At 38.3% G+C, this 22471-nt stretch overlaps 1 protein-coding gene across 8 annotated transcripts in view; it reads right to left on the bottom strand.

The window, feature by feature from the left end:
• ENAH (ENAH actin regulator) overlaps positions 1 to 22471 on the bottom strand; it is a 108707-nt gene that overhangs the window by 25868 nt on the left and 60368 nt on the right. For 5 of the 8 annotated variants that reach the window (XM_032443300.1, XM_032443302.1, XM_032443303.1 and 2 more), the window contains exons 2-4: positions 12775 to 12940; positions 11480 to 11657; positions 2495 to 2579 (exon numbers count right to left, since the gene is read on the bottom strand). In XM_032443300.1, the coding sequence (XP_032299191.1) occupies positions 2495 to 2579; positions 11480 to 11657; positions 12775 to 12940 (429 nt within the window). Of the gene's footprint in view, positions 1 to 2494; positions 2580 to 2946; positions 2959 to 11479; positions 11658 to 12774; positions 12941 to 22471 lie in introns of all 8 variants that reach the window. The other 3 variants (XM_032443301.1, XM_032443304.1, XM_015857211.2) reach the window with 1 other exon arrangement.

The following is a 22471-nucleotide window of genomic DNA, read 5'->3' as shown; positions in this document are numbered from 1 at the left end:
TAGAATCATCTAAAATGTATTTTCCTAACTTCTTTAATGTGGAAGTTGGTCAAATGCTCCTGGATTGAGGGATTTTTAAGATAAGAGAGATGAGACCAGCACTGAGAATTATTATCAAGTCAAATGTTAAACAGAAACCCCTCATCCCAAGAGACATATTTCACAAGTGATAGACTGCAAAGCTTGCATTTCTACTGATGCATCTCAACTCCATATTCCTTTCCACAAAGTGGCATTCATCCCTTTCTCCTGTGCCCTCATGTTCTTCTGCTCCCCACAGTACCCAATTCTGCCCACTCTGCCTCTACTGAGACTAGAAATGTCACTCACAGACCTGTCAAAAATAATAAATACATAAGCACCTTTCTTCCCAACTATTTACTATTCTCTATCACAGGAAGGCTGTTGTTATTACAGTCTAAATGCTGAAAGACTTAGTGCAAAAGATGTAGCTCAAAGTTAACTGAACTGTATTATAGCTACATGTTTACAGGGACAAAAAAAAAAAAACAACCCAGAAAGACAGCAGAATATGTGTGATATGTTTTGATAAAACTGTGTTTTTCTTAGGCTTGTTGTCACAAAAGCAGTATTTTTCCACAATCTGGCGATGAACGTAAGTACTCATTGTCATTCCCTATCTTTTTTCATGGGCAGAAAAAAAAAAGAAATCAAAACCAGGACCAGACTTCAAAGAGGACATTATGCTAGATGAAAACAAGTAGAGCACACAGATCAAATAAAAAGTGAAGCTATAAGAATGGCACCTAATAATACGGCCTTTATGCATAAGAACTTTCAAGGGACTTTCAGAGCTCTTCATGCAGGGAAGCACTTCCTTCTGGTGACTCCCATCTACAATGTTTTTCTGCTAAGTTTTCCAGCACTAGAAATTTCAATTAATAAAGCCTTCTAAAGGAACAGAAAGGGAAATAACATTAAAAAACATTACAGTGGAACAAAAAAGATCAAAAGAAAACAGCTGTTTCAAAATCTGTCAAAAGGAAAGGAACATGAAAAGAGACCTTTACCATGACAGCAGGTTTACACGTAAACACCTTAAACAGGCAGATTTGTAATGAGCTTCTTGATGTTCATTTTTAAACAAGGGAACTGTCAGATAAAACAATTCCTCCTCAGATTTAAGAAGTGTTACATCCTGCTGGAAAGACATGGACAATTGTGACCAATATTGATGTCAATACTTTTTTCCACATGTGTAATGAATTTATCTAATATGAATTGTTTGTAAATTGGCCATCTGTTTTCACTCACCTCTACATAAACTAAGCAAAAAAGTGTAAAAACAGAAAAATCTTCAGTACCATTGCCAGTAATACCCAGTGCATTAACATTTTTCCTGTTAGCACTGAAAACTATTACATACATTACACTGTCAATCTGAGCCACTTACTTTCCATTCAAGGACCCCACTCCCTGCATCTGTACTCTGTGTAACCCAAATCATTCCCAGCAACCCTTCTGGAACAGTTAATCTCCTGGGAGTGGTTTGATGGTAAGATAATCCAGGACTGCTTCAATGGCAGTGAAGACACTCCAAGACTTTTGTTTTTCACTTTCAACTCAGTGTGATACCACTAACCTAGAATACCCTGCCATTTCACAGACCACCATCCCACACGCTCTACAGACAGCACTAATCTGTGCTGACAGGCAATAAAAGCAGAAATATGACAGTTTGGAAGTTTGTTCACAGAATGTGGCCAAATGATTGACACACTAATCATGAAAACAAACTGGAAAAAAAAAAATCCTACATGTCAAAAATGTTACAGGTCTGACAAAGTGGACAAAGGACAAGGCTCAGAGGTTTCTCATTGAACAGAAAACTGCTTATAGGATTGCCACCTGGCCAGAGGAACACAGACTTCTATTGCTACAGTTGCAATTTACACTAATGGTTTTCTGAATTCATACACTAGAAGCTGAAAATGAAGGCCGTAGGGTGTTTTGTTGTTGTCAAAGATAGTATAAAGGAAACAAATTTTCTAGTTTTCCTATATGATATTTTGATCTACCGCATACACCCAGTAGAAATAAAATAACCCATTCCCCTTCTTGGCTATTTAATTATCTATTTCCAGAGGTTAAAAGTTACTTCCTTGCTTGCTTTTTGCTTTCCTCTTTAGAAGCAGGTGTAAAAACCTGAAGCTACAACAGTCACTGGTAAAAAAAAAAAAACAGTCTCACTGAGGATAACAGTGGTGAAATCTTTCAAGGTTTCCAATCTGAACATCAGCTCCTTCATGACAGGCCAACAGCATCAAGCCTTGCAATATTTTAATGGCTGGAGACCAAGAACAAGTGATCTAGATATGAAGATTTTATAAAGCAAAGCTGCGCTATTGAAAATCCCCAGCATAAGCTGCTCTAGTGGAAGAGATCATTAGGTCCTCATCATTTAATTTCTCATTATCAGTGAAGAGCTACTACATCCTTCAGTTGAACAGCTTGCTCACTTACAGTACCATACCTTCTCTGGATGTCCAATTCTTCTTGTGATGGACCATTTTGTACTTGAGAGGGAAGCTGTGAATTCTGTCGAGGCAATGTAGGACCTAAAAGTGAGGACAGATCATAAATCAATGGTTTGGATTTCTATTTTGTGAAGGAGGGAAAAAAAGGTGCAACAATCAAAGAACATGGACAGCCATCGCATGACATAGAAGCTGTCTACTGCCTGCTTTATAAGCCAAACAAGCTCAACAACATAATACAGCAAATAAAAGCTGCAACAAACGTTACCTGATCTGCAAAATGGATTTATTTCACATGGATGAAAATTTCACAGAAGCGCAAAACAAATTTTTTCTAGATGATGGGACTTAACGAAAGCTTTGAAAAGCACCCAAGTCTGCTGTTTTCTTACAACAGTGAACAAATGTTCTTGAGGAATAGAAAAGGCTCAAAAACTATAGCACTCACCTAAATAGAACACTGGAAGTTAAAAAAAGAAAAAGAAAGAAAGAACAGGAGAAAAAAAACATCAGAAGCTTATCGCCATACTGAAAGAAGGAAAATAAAATATGTTTTGACAAATCACACCAAAATTCACTCCAATTTTAGCTTCTCAACCTGGATCAGAAAAACTCCCTTTTTGGGGTAGTCAAGTATTGTGTCAAGAGAAAAAGGCACACAACAGCTGCAAAAACTGCACGTTCTACTAAACACCAGAGATGTAAACCAGAAGGACATCACTCATCCATGACTTCTGACTGGCGGGCAATTCTAAAAGCAAAGAAGCTTTCCTATTTGCTTGCAAACACCTATAGAGTACAAAATTATTTAAGAACTAACAAAATTGAAGGACAGAAAATTGGAATTACATACAGAACATAGTACATGCATTTTTTTTCTGCATAAATAGTTGGTAAAACAGGAAATCAACTAGATGGCAGCTACATCTAAGATTACAGAACTTAGAATCAAAGAGAATTAGAACTAATAAAAATCGATCCCCTTCCGAGGAGGTCCCAGAGCAAAACAGGAATTTCTTGCCAAGATTCCACCAAAGTAGTTATGAGTGGGGGGGTTGTAATGAGATCTCATCCATCTCAAATGTCAAAATGTAGATGTTGTTTGCCATCTGAACTTGGGAAAGTCATCCAAAACATGAAGAGACCATGTGCAACACATTGAGATGTCAAGGACAGTTAATCTGCCCTAGATTCAGCGAACAAGTGACCTGTTCAAAGGCAACACAACAAGCTTTGCATACTCAAAACAGCACTGTATTGTTTCCACTGTGTCATGCAGACAATAAATACTGAATATGCTAAAACTTTCTATATCCTACAGTTAAGAGTGTAGCGTATAAACTTATTTACAAAATACAGAAGCAGGAAGTGTATTACAGAGGTTACCTTTCTTATTTATTCTTTTCAGCAAGCATCAGGTCCTCATGTCTAAGTGCACAACAGTGCCCTCGATGCTTTACTTTAGCTCGGACCATCACTGAGAGCTCTCAACAAATGTGAATCTATATTATTGTTAATGCAAAAGATCTACCTATAATGATAATTAATAATAAAGTTGTCAGTAAGCGGAAATATACCACTCATCTGGAAAGCTTTGTGCTTTAAAACTTCTGAAATTACACATTTCTCTGCTCGTCTCCCCTGCATGACAGCTGCCAGCCTTTTATGCCCATTAAGCTGTGACTGAAGCCCTCAGGCAGCCCAGGAAGCAGCCTGGCTGTCTGCACCATGCTGCAGCCTTTCATGGCCTGTGAGAATTAGACACTAGCCAGGAGCAGCTGTATGGCTGCACGAAGGTACTGGATGCCACTAAGTGCTGTAGAGACCTGTAATTTGTCAGAACAAACTACATAGGTTTGAGCATTAGAAAGCAAAGAACAGAAGTTAGAAAAAAAGACTACAGCTTTTGATGATGGCTACGGTCATTCACTAACTGGAACTATTCGGAACTAAAATAGTAGAAAGAACGTCATTAAGCCTACCCATGTTTTAAGTGCTCACTGAAGACAGAAGGGAAAGGAGGGAAATGAAGTAACACAGACCAGTTGTTGTATCTTGCTTTTGTTATTCTACACATAGAATTCGTATTTAAAATCACTATGTTCTACCATGGTTCACAGCTTCATGTCTCACTGCTTCAAACTTCCTCCTAGAACACACAGTGCCGAAACACACAAGCAAAGCTTGCAGAATCGAACCAACCCACCCTAGAAAGTTCTGGTACATCATTTGCATATATACATGCAAGAAACCCAACACAGACACCTGCTAACAATTAACACAGTTGGGTTTTACCTCATATTTTTGCCATGAGAAAATGCAACCTGAGCATAACAAAGGCTTTTAGGAAACAAATTATCAGCAACACCAAGCCTGAAGTGATGCACTCACAGACCCTGCATGGAAGAAGCCTGAAGCAGCTACAGGATCAATCTACCTTGAAAGATCAGTACAAGCCAAATACAACATGAGGCTTAATGGTCCACATATTTGGAATGCAAGGAAAACCTAACATCTTTCCATCTCTCAAGAATGTACACATAATACACTTTGGTATATTTTAACAGAGGATATGATTTCATATTCATCTGTTCACAACCATCTCCTTTTAAAGACTTTCCACCTTCCAGCCTGTTCTCACCTTTGCATCCCCTTTCCTCTGCAACAGTTTGGATAACTGACTAATTAGAGATGGACTGGAAATCCAATGCATCAGGAATCCCCTCAAGGGAAAAGCCTGCCAAAGTTGCTTCCCCCCGCTAGGTCACGATCTGTCCTGGTTCTTCCCACAGATGACTCTATTGGCACCACTTAAAGCAGGACATCAGGCCGCAGGCAGCTGCATGAGCCAAATTAAGCATCCTCAATATCACCTTTCTAAAATTGACTTCCTAACTCCATATGACTGTTCAAGAGCCGAATTTATTAATTCCAGTTGCATAATGCTAGGAAGGTACAGTTAGCAAGTTGGCAGCAGAAACACGTGATTTTCTCAATGTCTTTCAGTCTGTTTCCTCCCCCAAATCTCCCACCTCTCCCCCCATCTCTGCAATTATGCTGTCCTGCTTTGGAGTTTTACTTCAAACTCTTCACTTTGCCTCTTTTAACGCCCCTTGTCTTACGTTAGTAGCATTGACAAAGCCCCTGAAGACATTATATTCCTGTAAGACAGTAACCCTACAAAACAGCAGGGTATCTGCTATTTGATATAGGAACAATCCATGAACTACAGGCTATTCAAGGACCTGTACAAGGTCTATACAAGTGCACCTCTTCATTTACCGGGACAGACTTGCTTCAGAGCTAATCATACAGGGGTAGGGTCAAGCCAACAAATGTGCAAAAATGAAGCACTTTTATTTTGAGGTGAGGACATACAGAGAAGTGGTTATAAAAACAACACAGTAATTAAGAATTCCCATTGCTTAATTTCTCAGTGTATCAGAGCCAAAACTACATAACATATCCATTAGGTAGTCCAATATTCCAATCCAAGTAGGAATGACTTTCCAAGGACATATGGAATGAAAGAAGACAGCAACTTAATTTGTATAGGCATATGCTATAAAGGTAAGTGCATTAAGAATAGTAATGAAAGCCTTTTCCAAAAGGTTATAAAAGACAACTTGAATAGATCTACTAAGCAAAGAACACACACCAGACAAGAGTTCAAAAACAGAACAAAAAGATTCAGTTCTGCTGTAGAACATAAGAACTTTTATAATATGATTATAAAATAAATGCTTAGCCTTTTTTTAAATGAATGGAAAGCAGACTTCTACTTCCTACTACCAATCCCCAAAATAGAAAATATGCCCAAAACTGAACACAGTACTCGAGGTGAGACCTCATCAATGCAGAGTACAGGGGCAGGATGACTTCCCTATTCCTGCTCACCACACTATTCCTGATACAAGCCAGGATGCCATTGGCCTTCTTGGCCACCTGGGCACACTGCTGGATCATATTCAGCCAACTGCCCATCAGTAGCCAAGGTCTCTTTCTATCAGGCAGATTTCCAGCCACACCTCCCCAAGCCTGTAGGGGTTGTTGTGACCAAAATGCAGGACCCGACACTTGGCCCTATAGAAACTCAACTTGGCCCTGTTGAAACTCAAGTCTGTATGTCATTTCTAACTCTATCTACATCCTCATATGTGGCTCCCATTTTATAAGTGCCTTCAGTTGAGTTAATAGACTTTTTAAAATTTATTTTAGCAGAAAGGTAATTAGATTACTTTTCTTTTTATACAGAAAAATATATTTTTCTTTTTATACAGAAAGCCAACACTTTTAATTTCACTTCAGAGATACTTTTAGTTGATCAAGGTAATAGAAAAGGGCCAAAAATAAAAAAAGACCTTTGAAAATATTTAAAAATACATTTGAATTTGAGTAGAGATAAGCCTTCTATCAAAGCTAGCAGAGCCTCCTTATCAGCAGCAGCACAGCCCTGAAAATAAAACTGCTGGGTGTTACACTTGGCTTGGGAACAAGCTTGTTTGGAGACCTTAAGCTTGTGGCTTCTCTACCACCCTTCTACATATGAGAAACAGAGACAAAAGCTTCTAGAATGTGGTGCTAAAGTCACTTAACAAAATAACAATGTTCATCTTTACAAAGAAGCAAAGTCAAAAGTTAAATATATCAATCTACTGCAAGGTATTTATTACATTTTTCCTCAATTCTGTGGAAATTTCTATAAGTATCTATTTTATAAACAATAACTGTTTTTGTATAATGCTAAAGAAATGAACCTTTATAACAAAGTGATATTTCCACAATTACGTTCATGACTGCATGACAACACTATTTAGAAAAGGTTTCAGATTTAGTCTAGCTACAAATTCTACTGGGAATATTTAATGTAACTCTCAAGAGAAAAATATATTATAATCCAATGTTTATTAAACAGAATTTCATCCATAAAATATATTTCTACCTATGGTTACTATTCAGTTAAGACCAACCATCAGTTTTTCATGAAATACTTTGGGTTGACAGCCACACCTCAACAATTTAAATTAACAATTTGATACAACACTTATCCTCAAGAGCCACATAAATCAGAAACATCACACAGGCAATTCTTAAAGGTGAGCATATTACTGAAAATTGAGCAACTCCTCCCTGCCCTTCTCAATATTAAGAAGTTGATGATGATTTTGATAATCTTACGTGGAACTCAAATGGAAATATTTTGTCTAAATAGAAGTTAAGCTTATTTTGTATCAATATTTTTGGCATATAAATCAGGATTAGTTATTACGGAAGCTAAAAACACACACACAAAAAGATCTCTTTAATGAATCCAATATACAGAAAACAAGAGGAAAAGCTTGCTACCAAAAAGAAATATTAACTTGCTCTTGACAACACAGGTAATACCACATCACATTCCTATCATTCTGACAGGGAGTGCTGTCAGCCTGCTCCAGAGTTGCCAAGAGGACAGGTACAGAATAATTACTCCACTGCAACAGAATCATTTTTCTCTTGATACAAGTTCCAGTGTGATGAGAAACACAACAACAAGAGGAGAAGCTCTCCTTCTCCCTACTTCTCATGTACTTCTCATTTCAGTCTCCTATAATCTCTACACCTCTATGATCTCTATATATCATGAGGCAACTCCAGTTTCCAGCCCAGTTTGTATTTCCCAAAGATGCTAAACTATTCAGTCTATTATATGAATAAATCCATTCAAGGATTTAATTAACTATCTTTGCCAAAAGAGAAAGAACCACATGTAGCTGTAATTCCAAAGCTGTGTGTAAAGCAGGCATTTTTTCTCTGTAAAGGTTTGATTATTTAATAACTAAACAATCTAACTCCTGGGGTTACTAACCACTTTAAATAAATGCAATTTCCACTTTGTTTTTACTGCTGGGTCAGCAAAATAAGAATATCTTGGGAGGGAAAGCATTTCCTTTTCTTCCTGAGTTTCATATGAATTAGCACATCATGTAAGGCAAAAAAAAAACCCAAAAAAACAACAAACACACCGAATCTTACATGCATATGATTATATCAGAAAGAATCAGTATGGGCTTATTGACAGTTGTACATCTTCCAGTTACCTCTTTGCAGCTTTTGTCTGCTAACAACTTTAAGAAGCAAACTACAAATATCAGTCCCATATTTGTTTCCTTCTCCTTTTAGCAATGCCTTCCTGGGCCTAAAGACAAAGGTGCTCCAAAATAATACTACTTCCAAATACAATGGAAGGCACGTTCTGCAGTAAAGCTGAATGATATCTGTTCCTTCTTGCAACCTACAACTCCCTTTTCTCACTCATCTGCTTTCCTTCATTGCCACTCTTCTCTTGTTCCAGAATCACTTTGTATTTGTAGTGCAACTCATTACACAGCAAGCACTTATCTTTACTCAAGACAATTAAGACCAATTACTGAATACCTGGAACACACAGCATGCAACCTCTAACCCAGAAATCCTCTTCAGATGACCTCTTAAACTGATGACATATTTGTCATCTGGATAAGGTGTAGTACCTCTTGACTGCCTGCAACAATTACTTTAATGAAATGAAGTCTTTTGAAAATTTCCCAAGTGAGGGCCAGGAACAACTTTTGGTTTACTTTTAATACATCTCCCAAGCTGGAGTTTATAGCCTCAGTAGGCTGCCTTCAAATCCCAGGATAAGGATTCCTCCCTACACGCTGTCCTTCTGTTCTGTCATGCAGAGAGCCGGTGGTCCGCTCAGCTGGTCAGCAGAAGCACAGGGGCTGCTTGCACAGCTACTGCAGCCATGCAAAATCGAGTGAGAACACGTTGAGTTTTGCATTTATTCCAGTATCCAACGTTCAAATGTAAGAGAAATTGCAACAATCACATGATCAGCACTCCAGGCAGAGAGAAAAGCTAGACATGCAGCACATCTCAAACAGTTTTGCTAACAAGGAAGGCAGCTTTAAGGAAAATGCTTTGGTTTTATTTTTATAAATCAGAAAGTTGCTGGTTGCAATAATGTTTTTCTTTTACTCCAACTTCCAACGCTTTCACTCAGTGTTCTACACGTTCATTCAAATGACAAAAAGCCTGTTGTGCTCAGTGCTGCACTCACCCTGTCTACTCCTGCAGGTCCACTAGAGGGAGAGAGATCCTAAACTAAGCTTCCAGAGAGGCCACTATGAGTAGAAAACAATGACATTTTTCCAATACATGCAAGAGAAGGAGATGAAGACTACATGATCTTAAAAATAGAGAGAGCTCTCTAACAGCTCCCTTGCAAACCAAAAGCAAATCAAAATAATCTTTAATATTCCCCAGAAGTCATTTAGATTTCTGTGAACCTTAGCACAAAGTTTAAAACTCAGCTACATCTTTATGAATTTCTTACCAGTGCACTCAGCTAGCATTAAAACTGATCTCCTTCTATGAATAAATATAACCACACTAATGAAAGGAATTGCCAAAATGAGAAAACACTGCGGGAAATAAGGATACTGCAAGAATCATAGCTCAATTGTAAGCAATTTTTGCAGAACTGAGGTTATCTATGCTGGATTTTATTACACCCATTTTAAATGCTCCTCCAGATACACCAAGAAACAGCAGTTTCCTTTGTTTTATTTTAGAGGAGAGACAAGCTCTCTTCTTTAGGTACACATTTCTGAAGCAGTATCACAACAGCTAAGACTGTACATCATACAAATGTTTTACAAGTCTAGCAGTTGAATCAGAAGAAAAAACCAACCAGTATATAACGTGTTGACCTTCATGTACTAAAACAAATTATATGTACGCATGTGAATGCTTTTTACAAGCAGCACTGTAAAGCTTGGTGGTTTGATAATAAACACCTGAAGCATATAAAACATTTACAATCAGATAGTCCTTAAGGAAAAAACAACTCTAAGAGGAGAAAATATGCAGGCAGAAAAGGATACACAGTTGAATTACTTTAGGTGGCAAAAGACATCTTAAGTCTAACTACCATTTATTTTTTGACCTCATATACAAGCACTGCAGAATGCATCATCCCTCTAAGTGCAGACAGCTTAGACTCAAAAGGCAAGTTCTTGAAATGACTATCAGAATGAAAAGGAGCTGAAAAGTCACCTTTTTGGTTTTTTTGCTGTAGTCAAGATAGCTGCACTAAGGTTACCCGCAGCATTTCTTCTACAAGGGAAACCTGGCACAGAAGTACTTTCTCTTGTTACAAGGGCAAACTTGAAAATTTAATGAGGACAAAAGAATTCTATTTGATTACATGAACACAAAAGTCTCTAGAAAGTCTTGTAAAATAAAACCTCCATCTGAGGGTGTCCCAATGCTATACTGATCAATTTGCTGTAATGTGCATCTAGAAAAGATTATGGATATCACACGAAGACCAAAATTCACTAAATTCACCACTAAGAGTTTAAATCTTCAGCATCGCCTATTCTCCCACTGAAAGACAGCAAATTAAATAATAGATCCGTTGTCTAAATTGTATGTGCTCATCTCAACGTTACTCCTAGGATCCAAAGTTTTGAAGCCAAAAATTTGTATGGTAAGAACATTATCTCACTGTCAACAGGACAATTCCAAAGTTCAGAGGTTAAAAAAAAGTCTAAGATGTTCATAATAAACAATTACTCCTGGGAAGGAAAAAACATTGACACGCATTTAAAGCACTGAATAGTTTTAGAAATCCTGAAAAGTACCCTGATTAAGAGTTACATGTTTCTTGATAAGGTAATTTTTTTTGTTTCCCAAAAAACATGAAGTCAGTAAGTTTCTACGTATAAGAGATACCATGAAAATAGATTTTGTTTTTACAAGCTGCATCCACATGGATGGCATCAGATTAAGAATCGCTGTTAATCAGCAGCACAAAACACCCAAAGAAGTAAATGCACTAGAGGCTTAATCATGACTAGAAACAAGACCTACTGACTTTTCTGCATAAACATTCAAATGTTTCCATCCCTATTTGATCTCTACTTAAAAAAAAAAGAAGTTAAAAGACTTACCAGCTTCCTGTGAATTTAATACTTCTAAGGCATGCATCATGGCACTTGCGAAGACGTTGGCATCTTCTTTGCTGCCAAAATTCAGACCATACACTTGTCTAGCATCACGCCACTGATGAAAGGTCTGTGTAGCCTGATTGTACTTGAGCCCTTTTGGAATGGCACAGTTTATTACCACCTATAACAGTTAACAAACGAAATAAATAAAATTGCTGCTTCATTGCAAGTTTCATTTAGATTTTACGGAGCAATATAAAGAGTTCTGACTTTTAGTAGCAAAGTAGTTGTGAAAATGCATCTGGATTTCAGAAACTGCCTTGGTTTTCTATTAATCTCAGAGTACTTGTTAGAATACATGTATATTTTTCATGAAATTATCACCTTCCTCCTGTGGATGCTGCATCCCTTAGCTTGCAGTGCTTTCAGCAGCAGCTTACATGGACTTCTACTACACATCATAAGGTATCATCCTGCAAGACTGTTACAGCTCACACAAAAGGTGATAAATTCTACCAGTACAGCAACCATTTATTATCAGCCATCCACTAAGATCTCATTGCACTTGGATAACAATATCTTCTCAGTATTTTCTGCTAACAAAAAAAAAAAAACACCAAAAAAACCTGTCCTTAGATGAATACACAGGTATTATTTATTTCAACAAGTTCTTAGTGAGAAATCAGACAAGGTATTTTCAGACTACACCTCACGTACATGACAGAAGATCAACAGAAGAGAATCATTTCATGAAATGCTGGGAAAGGAGTGATAGATAGAAATTTTCCTCAAACAAAAAGATAACTCCAAGCAGAGCAAATTTTAAGACAGAGTGCCAGACTGTTATTTAATCAAGATCTATTAAATTCCTCAGCAAGGAATCACAGTTTAATCATTACTGCTCCCTTCTCCAGTCCTCAGGGTAGTAGATGTTTTTTGGAATAAACTGACCTGAGGAAATGAGCAAGAAGAAGCAAGAAGCAAGAATAGAAGTCCTTAGATTTAAACTTTGGCTTAAAGAGAACCACATAACCTATATCTACACTACTATTCTTCCTCCCTGCATTTCCTGTAGGACGGAATGCTAAAGACTGCACAAGGAGAATCACTTTAAAGATATACAAAGAGTTTAGTTTTATGGGGAAAAGTTATAATAAAGTTTCATCATTCAAGTTAAAAATGAAAGTAAATTTACTATTTGTAGCTCCCAAATTTCTGAAGATGTATTTCTTAGTGTTAACAAGAAGCAAAAAAATTAGCTTGAAGTTCTTATTCAAATTTTTCAGAGATTCACTTACCTGATGATCTTGAATCTTCCTGCCCACAACTCTGAATGTGTTGTTGCCTGTGTGATGATATATGTGAACTCTGCTGAATCCAGTTGATCCACCAGCTGGTACCCATTTCTTATTGGCATCATCATAGACCATTACAGCAGCTCGTGCTTGGCAGATACTCTGTTCACTGTTAAAATACAAGTATTTCGGATCAGAACATTAAAATTCTTTTCACTGAGAAAGTTAAGGTAGCGCTCCTTGCATCTTACTCACTTTCCATTAATTCAAAACTGCTATCATTCGACAATTTGCTAACAGGCAATCTTCTGAGCACGTGCAGTATAGACAAGTACAGTACAACTACTAATAAAAAAAAGCATTTCCTTTCTTTGCACCTTTTCTTAGCAGTTTTCTTTACATATTTTCTTTTGTCCTCTTCACCACTTAAGAACTTTCTAATCAAATGCTAAAGCAATATACAACATTTTGGACCAACAGTGAAGAACAAAGAATCTGGAGCTGTACTAGCTTCATACAACTTGCATTTTCCAAAGGGCAACTACTTCTACAAGAAGACTGGAATGCCCCGGCTCCTGTTAACATATATGAGGAAACAAATACAAATGCATGCAGGCACACATAGATGAGGTTCAGCGCACAGAAGTTTATCTTCTCATAAACAAAATGCTTTTCCATTTTGATGTATTTTACATCAGTTAGCACCTGGAATTTACATTTCCTCCCTAAGGAAAGGTTCTGTTGATTACTGAAAACTGCAGTTTCAACATCAGGGGACTTTACTGACGTCCACAGCTAATCCTGATTACAGCAGTCATCTGAAAGCTAAGGCACAGCCTAAAGTTAAAGGGAGAATACCATGAATGGCATCATAACAGAAATGAAACTAAGGAAAGCAGAATGTACTGGAAACAGGATTTATTGGAGGGGTGTGGATGGGACAACACAAGTTGTCTTTGCAGGAAATGTCCAGATGCAGACAGGACATAAAAATAGAAAGGAATGATTTCTTATCAGTATGCCAAATTCTCTGAACACTGCACTCCAGCAGACCCAGCATTACAGAAAACACATGAGATGCCTGGCTTGCAAAGAATGTGGTGCACCCAGTTGGAGGACGGAGAACGCTGAGGAGACATGCATTTATTTAGTTTTTTAAATGAATCACAGAAGGATAGTCATGAAATATTTGTCCATAAAATATCAAAGTGGAGAACACAACTCCCCACACAGCCCTACTAAAAAAAAAGACAAGAATCAAGAGATTTCCCAGTATCTCATCTCCAGACACAAGAAAACACAGAAACACATCCAGCTGCTTTGCTAGCTTTCAATGACAACGGTTTTGACAAAACACAATTTCCACCACACTTCCCCCACAGCTCTCCAGCAAACAGAGTAAATGCTCGACACCAGAATAGTGGAGAAGAGAGAATAAAGAAATCACGCTTCTTACAGCAGCAACAGATTCAAGATCAGATGAAGAAATACACTCTCAACTCTAAAATGACATTTATTCTAGTCTCACAATCTAAGCTCATAACAGGAGAACAACCTTTCAGTAGGCCACCTTTTTTTCCAGACAGAAATAATTTAAATACAGGTAGAGTAAAATTATAACATATGAACTATACTGGGAAAAGAAGTACAGTATACACATCTTAAAATCTACCACTTAGACCTAAAGGACCACATCTGGTCCGTATCTGGTCCAGAGAGAAACATTAGCCGCAAAGACTCTCCTACTCCTGTGAATAAAATATCTAATCTCAGGAGCTTCAAAAGTCGTATTAAAAAGCACAGCACAGGTAGGATGGCGTTCCCTCATCTGAGCAGAGTGCAATTCAAAAACATATTAGATTTCCCTATTTAGACTATTTTGGCAACAATCTTACCAATGTTCAGATCCAGAAATACTCAGCATTGTTCACAAAGTAAAAACTAGTGGTTTTCCACATTACAGAGAAGTTTGAACCTACAACAGTTTTCCTAAGTCTGAATCTGGGTTCACCATAGGCATGATAAACCATAAGTGACAGCGCCTAGATACTGATTTGGAAACAGAGCCACGTGGCCTGCAGAGTTCCCGTCAAAAAATAACTTCACCTCAGATTCACAATCATGCAGCAGACAAAAAAAAAAACAAAAACCAAACATTTAGATTCTATTAAAAATTGAGACAATGAGCTGATACATTTCAATTATAGTAAGGTAGTATCAGAGAATGATTAGGTAATGGTACAGTGATCAGAAGACTTAATTAGTAGGACAGACCACCAAAGTCAAACGCTCTTTTTCAGTGCTTTCTTATCCTCTGCCCTATCACAGTCCTTCCACATGTCTAAGCTCTGGAAAAGCTCCGTTTTTACACAATTTCTATTTTCCAACATAAGAAAAAACACTACTTATTTTACAACTACTCAGAATTTAAGTGGCACAATCTAAAGCACAAACAAAGCCGCCTTCACTGCTACTCCCAGCTTTTCTTTAGCAGCTGTCCTAATTATTTTGAGTTCCACTTCTCAAGCTATGCCTTACAACTGGAAATACTACGCAAAAGTCTCGATCACTAATATTTTACACTCCATTTAAAATAAAATTATTTTCTTAATAGCAGTGGGTAATTCTTACCCGTACAAAGATACAGGATGATTCACATCCTTTAAAAAAGGCAAATACCAACCATTTCCATTTGACCTACTTGATTATTACAAAATAAGCACTCTGCCTTCATTTCACACAAATCCTAAAACTAAAATTTTCACATTCCCTGCTTATAATTTTCCTATCCAGGTACCAATTTGAAGGCAGCAAACTCCCCTCCCGCTAACAGCTCCCACCATCCATCACTTTGTTTACCAGGCTGCAGCATTTAAGACAGACAAATGAAACCATTGCTATCAGAAACAAATTAAAGCATCACAGCGTGCTAGTTCTTTTTTCAGCGTTCAATAACTGCACTTTACTACACGGAGGGAGACAAATTCAATTTCTTTCTCTTAGTAAAAGTTCTACGTTCTAAAATGACTGTTACTTATTCTGAAGAACAGCAGGAAGGCACGTTCTCTTGTACATACGGATTCTCAGGCCTTCTCTTCAATGCTTATTTGAGTATAGCAGCCAATGAGCATTATAAATACGTAAGACTCCCTCCCCAGAATCTCATTTTTTAAAACAAGAGCCATAGCTGAGCTCCTGTCCTCAAAAGGCTACAGCAAATCAAACAGCCATGCGTGTACCTCAGCATCACGCCACTGACAGGTCTAACAAAAAAAAAGGCAGGCATTGTTTTCTTCCCTTGTTTTACCTTCTCCAAGGAAAGCTCCAAGTTTTAACGAAGGGCTGTTAACCAGCACCTCACCCACACTCTTCATATTCCTCCACTATACACAATCTTCAGTTCAAAAGGGACAGGAGCCAACTGAAACAGAAGAGTGCCTTCTATTGTATTCTTTGCTCTTCATGTTTATTTCACTTCCCTGCTGTATTTCCAACAGGAGGAAGGTCTTCACTCATCTCGGAATTTATACGTGACCCCTTTATAGCCCACAGAGGCTCTGTGAATGCTTGTTTTCCTTTCACTGCAGGACCTTACTGTCTGATGTAAGGAGACGACTTCCTTCACCATGCAAGAGCCACTATGGTATGATTACAGGACACACTTTCAGACAGACTGGGAATGAGCAAGTTCTCCAATGCTGCGGAACAAAAGGAAAAGGTTCAGCACCTCTTCACCATGTCTCTATGTCTTCTAGAGCATCCTTCATTGACTCACATCTCTACAGCTTTTCCTTCTTCTGGCGTATTTCCTGGTGTAACATCCCCAGGAGCCGTTACATTCTGGCCAGCCTACATCTTTGCAACAGAAGCTCTTGCCGGGTATGCGGGAAGACAAGCAAGACACCTCCCTCCAGCTCCAAAGGCTGCTGCCAAAACACGCAGCTGTTTCCAGGGGCCGACTGCCAGCTCACTGGGCCAGTGGGCTGCAGAACTAAAGTGACAATCTAAATCTTCACTCAATTAAATGATTATCTATTTCCAAGTAAACTCACTGAACTAAGCATGTGAAACTATATCCACAGGAGGGAAGATTCATACTAAACAGCGCTTACCGAACCTTAGGAAACAAAGCATACGAGCCCTCTTCCCAAAATCCAAACTCAACAAATAGCTGGATAAATGTACATTAGCAACAGTTCTATAGACATAAAGCTGTGACTGTTGAAGCCAACTATTATTCTGGATAAATCCACCTACAGCAATATTATATAAAGCTGAAGACAGGGGGGTTGGTTTTTGTTGGGGGTGGGGGAAAGTAAGGGGAGGTCTGGCACTCAAAAAGCTCACACAGAAAAATATAGTAGTAATGAATCATAAGATTGTTCTTAAGGGAGAATATACTTTCCTCCTCCAGTGATGAGATCATATGGAAAGTTCAAAAACCACAGCAAACTGACCCCTAACAGACATGATTCCTTTGCCCAAATGGAATGTGCTCCCTCTTTCACATTCCAAGTTCTTAAGCTCGGTGCACAGTGACACCAGCCGCCTGCTGAGCTAAGCCTCCCCCAGCAAAGGGGATGCTTGCTTTCCCTCCATTAAAGGATAAAAAAAAGGATGACGGCTGTAGATGACCAAATGCATACAGAAAAGTACAGGACTGCAGCCACAGAAAAGATAATTCAATATTCCAACAAAAGCAAGGAAAAGTTGAGACTGCTGAGGTTCTCAAGCTTTAGTCTATTCACAATATAACAATAGACTTGTGGAGTTTTGTTGCTTTTTTAAGCCATATCCACCACTGCTTCTTTTGGCTGCTATGTTCCCAATTCATAGAAACAACACTCTCAAATGTGCAGTCTCTCTAGGTCAGAAAGGAACGGAAAGATGCTGATTCACCAAATGCCTACTGAGGATTTTCAAACTGCAACACACAGCTAGAAAACCACAAACATTTCTAATACTGATGCCTAAAAATAGAACTTCACAAGCAGCACAATACAGGTCCAAATATCCAGTTCTATATCTAGGTGGAGCTTTAAAAGATGATTTTCCCTGGTTGTTCCTGAACCCCTACTGGTATGATACAGTGAGAATGAGCATTCTCCACTTTGCTATTAAAAGAAAATACACCAGGTACTGCAGCACTACTTTCTATCAACTGAAACAGATAATCCAAAAAGTTGGCATGTATTCTAAGTTGTTCATTTGGTTTAATTCAGTAGCTATTTGCTAGCATTTCAATGTTAATAAGATCTTTCTAATGCCCTTAAGTTACTTTTCTCTCTAACTTACTAACCTAGCTGAATATGTTGCTCCACAGAAGCACTGGGTGCCTGGTACAGCAGAATGAGACACGTCATCTTCTTGCTTGCATCCAACTTCAACTAACATGGCTTGGCCACTCCAGGACTTCAGACAGTACAGCATTTAACTCACCTTCTAAGCTTTAGAGTAAGAGCGATATGAGCCAGCTGACACACTTAATGCTGGCTTCTCACGCAGAATCTTTTTCTGACATTCTGATCACCCAGAGGACAAGAGTGGCTGTTGATTTCCTAGAGCAGGTCAAACCCATCCACAAATTTACCATTCAACTGGGAGGTGAAAGCAGAGGGAGCAGCTCCAGATTGCTTCATTAACAGTTCCCCTGTAACGTGTTAGTTCTTGTCTTCGCTCAGAAAAACTTTTGATTGATAACTGAGAGATTCATTCATCTCCCCCACTTTTCCTTTCTCATGAATTACTTAGATCACAGACTAGCTGCAGTATCAGAAACCAGACAAATCTCCATGGGAAAGCCTCTACTAGACATAAAACCTACTACCACTGAGGAGTAAAGGAAGCTGAATCTAATTGCTTGCACTGCAAGCATGCGAAGGAACAAAGCTTTATTTTGGCACAGTATTTTGCAATGCTATATTCCAAAATTATTGTTGTACAGCATTTTTTTTTCTCCTCCTCTCAATAAATGCTTTCAACAACGGAAATTGCTTCTAAATTTCCATATGAAATCATTTAACATTAATTTAAGAGCAGCCTGCTTTTATAGTAACTAACAGAATAAACTTCCTATTTTGCTAAAGATCTGTTCTTTCACAGTTTTATCAACAGACCATTCCCTGGCAGCAGGTGGCTATTGGAGAGGTTAAGGAAATCGCTGCAGGAAGAAAGTATCATCTAAAACAACAGCTTAATCTCGAATGCAAATATTTTTCACATAGAACTACTAATTTATAAGCCTATGAATTCTCTATTTTTAAATACTGTTGCACATCACCACATTTAACATGAAAATATTGCATAAAGTGACCGTGCAGTCACTGAGTTGGCAATCGAGTACCATCTCTAGGTTTGTCCTATGCTGATTCACATAAAAACACAACAATTATTCTCATTAGAAACTGCTATTTAAGTTTGAAAACACATGCTTGAGTCAGGCAAATGCTCACAGTTCAGAATAATATTTCAGAAATACCAGATGTGAGAATTTCTGTACTAATGGTTGTTTGTTTTAATTGATAATAATAGAGAAAGTACATGCAAAAATAGACTGAGAAATGGTAATGATGAATGTGTGCTGAATGCAGACACTGCAGGGAGTGAAAAGCATCACAGAAACCGCATGAAAATGTAAAAGAAATTGTAGCTGCTCTGTACACAAAAGAAACCTCTTGTCACTTTCTTAAGCAAACTATTACAGCAGACAAAAGGAATGACAATTTGATGTCTTATTTCTTAAAAAGAAGGGAAAATTCCTTAATTTTGATCATCCATAGTACACATTGCATGCCATAAAGCTGGAGATGCTTGCAAGTATCAGCTAAAAACAGGGTCCAAGTCAACACACCGAATGCACCACTACACCCTCCACAGGTTAACTACTTCCCTTCATTTTTTCCCTTATTTGTGCTAAAATAGTATCCACATGTTAATGTGATTTGGGGCTATAAAGGAGGAACAGTTTTGTCATAAACTGCACTTCAGATTCAAAGTCTTCCTTATAAATAATTTGGAGTGGGAAAAAAAATACAGCACTAGAACCATTATGCATTCAAAATGCAAGCACAGTCTTGATACAGACAATACTTTCAAGAGGCGAGGCTGTAAATCCCAATGAAGAACTTACTTTGAACAACTAAGCATTGTACACTTGTTCATGCCCCATGACCAAAAGAAACAGCAAGTTTACTTCAAATTGGAGGTTGAGAGGTGAAGAAATAAGAGTTTGGATAAACTGGAATTTTAGCCACAAGATTTGCTTTTCACCTTGTATACAAGCTTAAGAGATAACTTCAAGGAAATACTTCATTAACAGTTTTCATCATTTAGCTCTGAGACAATATTTTTCAATGAAGTAACCTCTAAACAGCAAAAGCAATCTTTCTCCCCCTCATTTTCTACCTTCTTCCTATCAAGAACATTAAAATGTTTTCGCTGACTGTTTCCTACAGACATTTTGAAACGTTATCTGAACCGTGTGCTGGCTGCCTGTACCATTACGGCTTCTTTGCAGGAGGAATGAAATCTTTTGTAGACGCCTTTCTTACACTGCTAAAATCAGATCTTACGTTTAGACTCCAGAGAACCACGAATGGGATCATTCAGTTTACACTTCTGCTGTGAACTCACCCACATTCTTGCTTTCTTTTATCCTCTTACACAAGGTGCTCTCTGAAGTATGCTGCTTTCGGTAATTCATCCAGAGTTTTTTTTTCCTCTGAAAATATTCCACTCTTAAAAGCAAAGCTATTTTTCCCCCACACTTCCTTCACACATTTCATGAGTTTACTGACACTAAAAGGTTACGCAGAATCTAAGCGGTAATTTAAGTAGATTAAGATTCCTCAGTGTAGATCCAATGATTCAACGCAGTGGCATTACAAGCCAAGAGTTCTGCTACAGTCTGGCAAGCATTGTTTGGATGGCAGTCTTACTTCATGGTGGAACAGAAGCACAAGGTTGCTACCAATGATCTTTTATACAACTTGAGACTTTTCTTAAATCAAAAATACCTATTATGTCATATCACTCTGAAAAATCTGACAAAGCAAACAGATAACAAGCTCCATGACACAATCTAGGGACAAACCCATCTGCAAGCACCAGATATTGTTGTGACAGAGCAAAGCTAACAGTCGTAAAATCAATACATTAACTGAAAAGGAACGACCACAGCTTTAAAAGTTCAAGTCTATTGACTTAAGACCCATGCCAAAAGTCAGCTGCATTACTTCCTTCCTATAAAGTTTTTTGGAGGTTTGTCACTTTCAGTGCTCCAGTTCCATGAATCTGAGCCCAGTTGTACCATGGGAAGCTTTTAAGTGGGCATGAAGAACACCACCATCTTTAGCAACTAGATTGACAGTTGCTCATGATTTCCTGTGGGGAAAAAAAAACAACCACTTAACACCCATTTCCCATCTTCTATACATATTTTAACAGAAATGACCTTACATGGTTTCTTAAAAACTTTCAACATACGGCACAAATCACAGCTTCCAGAGTCCAGGCTCCCAGTGCAATCAGAGCTCTTGAACACACTCTGCAACACAATCCATCATTATACTACCATCACTGTGGATCACTTAACTCACTTCGCTTCCAGATAAAGGATACTCTGTTCCTCCTGGAATAGTAAGATAGTAGCATTTCTACATTACTTATTTAATATAATGGATGCTTCCGATGTAGAGAGCTGTGTAAAGGGGATGTGGCTGATCTCTGATTGAGACATTACAGCCCCAGTGTTAATACATAGATATGCAATTCACAGCTCATTACAATGATTCTTGTAGGAAGTGTCTTTTTAAAACTTACTTCCACCTAAAAATACAGAAGTGAAAAGCATACTTCATGCTTTTGCTTTTAAATACCGCATTGATATTAATATGAATTAGAGAAAACAGGGCTCCACTACAGAAAGAAGAAGTATCTAGCAGCAGAGTCCACAGAAAAAGCTAGAAATTGTCAGCCCCAGTCTTGATCAGCAAGTTGCCTTCCCAGATCCACAAGCTTCATGGCTGTCTGGAGGAATGGAGTACTTAATGCCTGTGTAAAGGGACATTAAGACCAGGTTGGATGGGGCCCTGGGCAGCCTGAGTTGGGGGGGCATCCCTACCCACAGCTGGGGACTGGGGCTGGGTGAGCTTTACGGTACCTTCCAACCCAAACCACTTTATGATTCAATGATAGGGTCTTGGTGCAACTGCCTTGAAGTCAAGAAGACAGCTGGTCACAGACAACAAGGATACTCAATGGTACCTGATCAAGTCAATTGCCTTCTGCTGCAAGATGATGACAAAGGTCATGTAACTTGTCTTCAGCAAGGCCTACTGCACAGCGTTCTGCAGTACCTGAAGTCAAACTAAACAGGGACTGAATGCATGGGCTACAAAGCAGACAGAGAAAAGTTGGCTAGATGATTAGGCTCAAAGGGTTACAGCCAGCAGTTTGAAATTTAACTGGTAAGCTGTTACTGACAAATGACCCAGGTCAAAAGCTGATACAGTTTAATGTCTTCATTAATGACCAGGAAACAGCCTCAGCAAGTCTGTGGATGGCTGTCTCAAACAGGGAGAGTAGATATGTAGGACAGCAGAGCTATGCTAAAGGAGTCTGCAGGCTGGACAAACCAGCTGAGAGAAACCTCAGGGGCCAAAAACTACACCTGGGATACAGTAATCACCTGTCTGTAAGA

Source organism: Coturnix japonica, chromosome 3, assembly GCF_001577835.2.
Source record: "Coturnix japonica isolate 7356 chromosome 3, Coturnix japonica 2.1, whole genome shotgun sequence".
Classification (NCBI taxonomy): Eukaryota; Metazoa; Chordata; class Aves; order Galliformes; family Phasianidae; genus Coturnix; species Coturnix japonica.
Note: the sequence above shows the minus strand (reverse complement) of the source record. Positions and strands in the feature narration are given on the sequence as shown.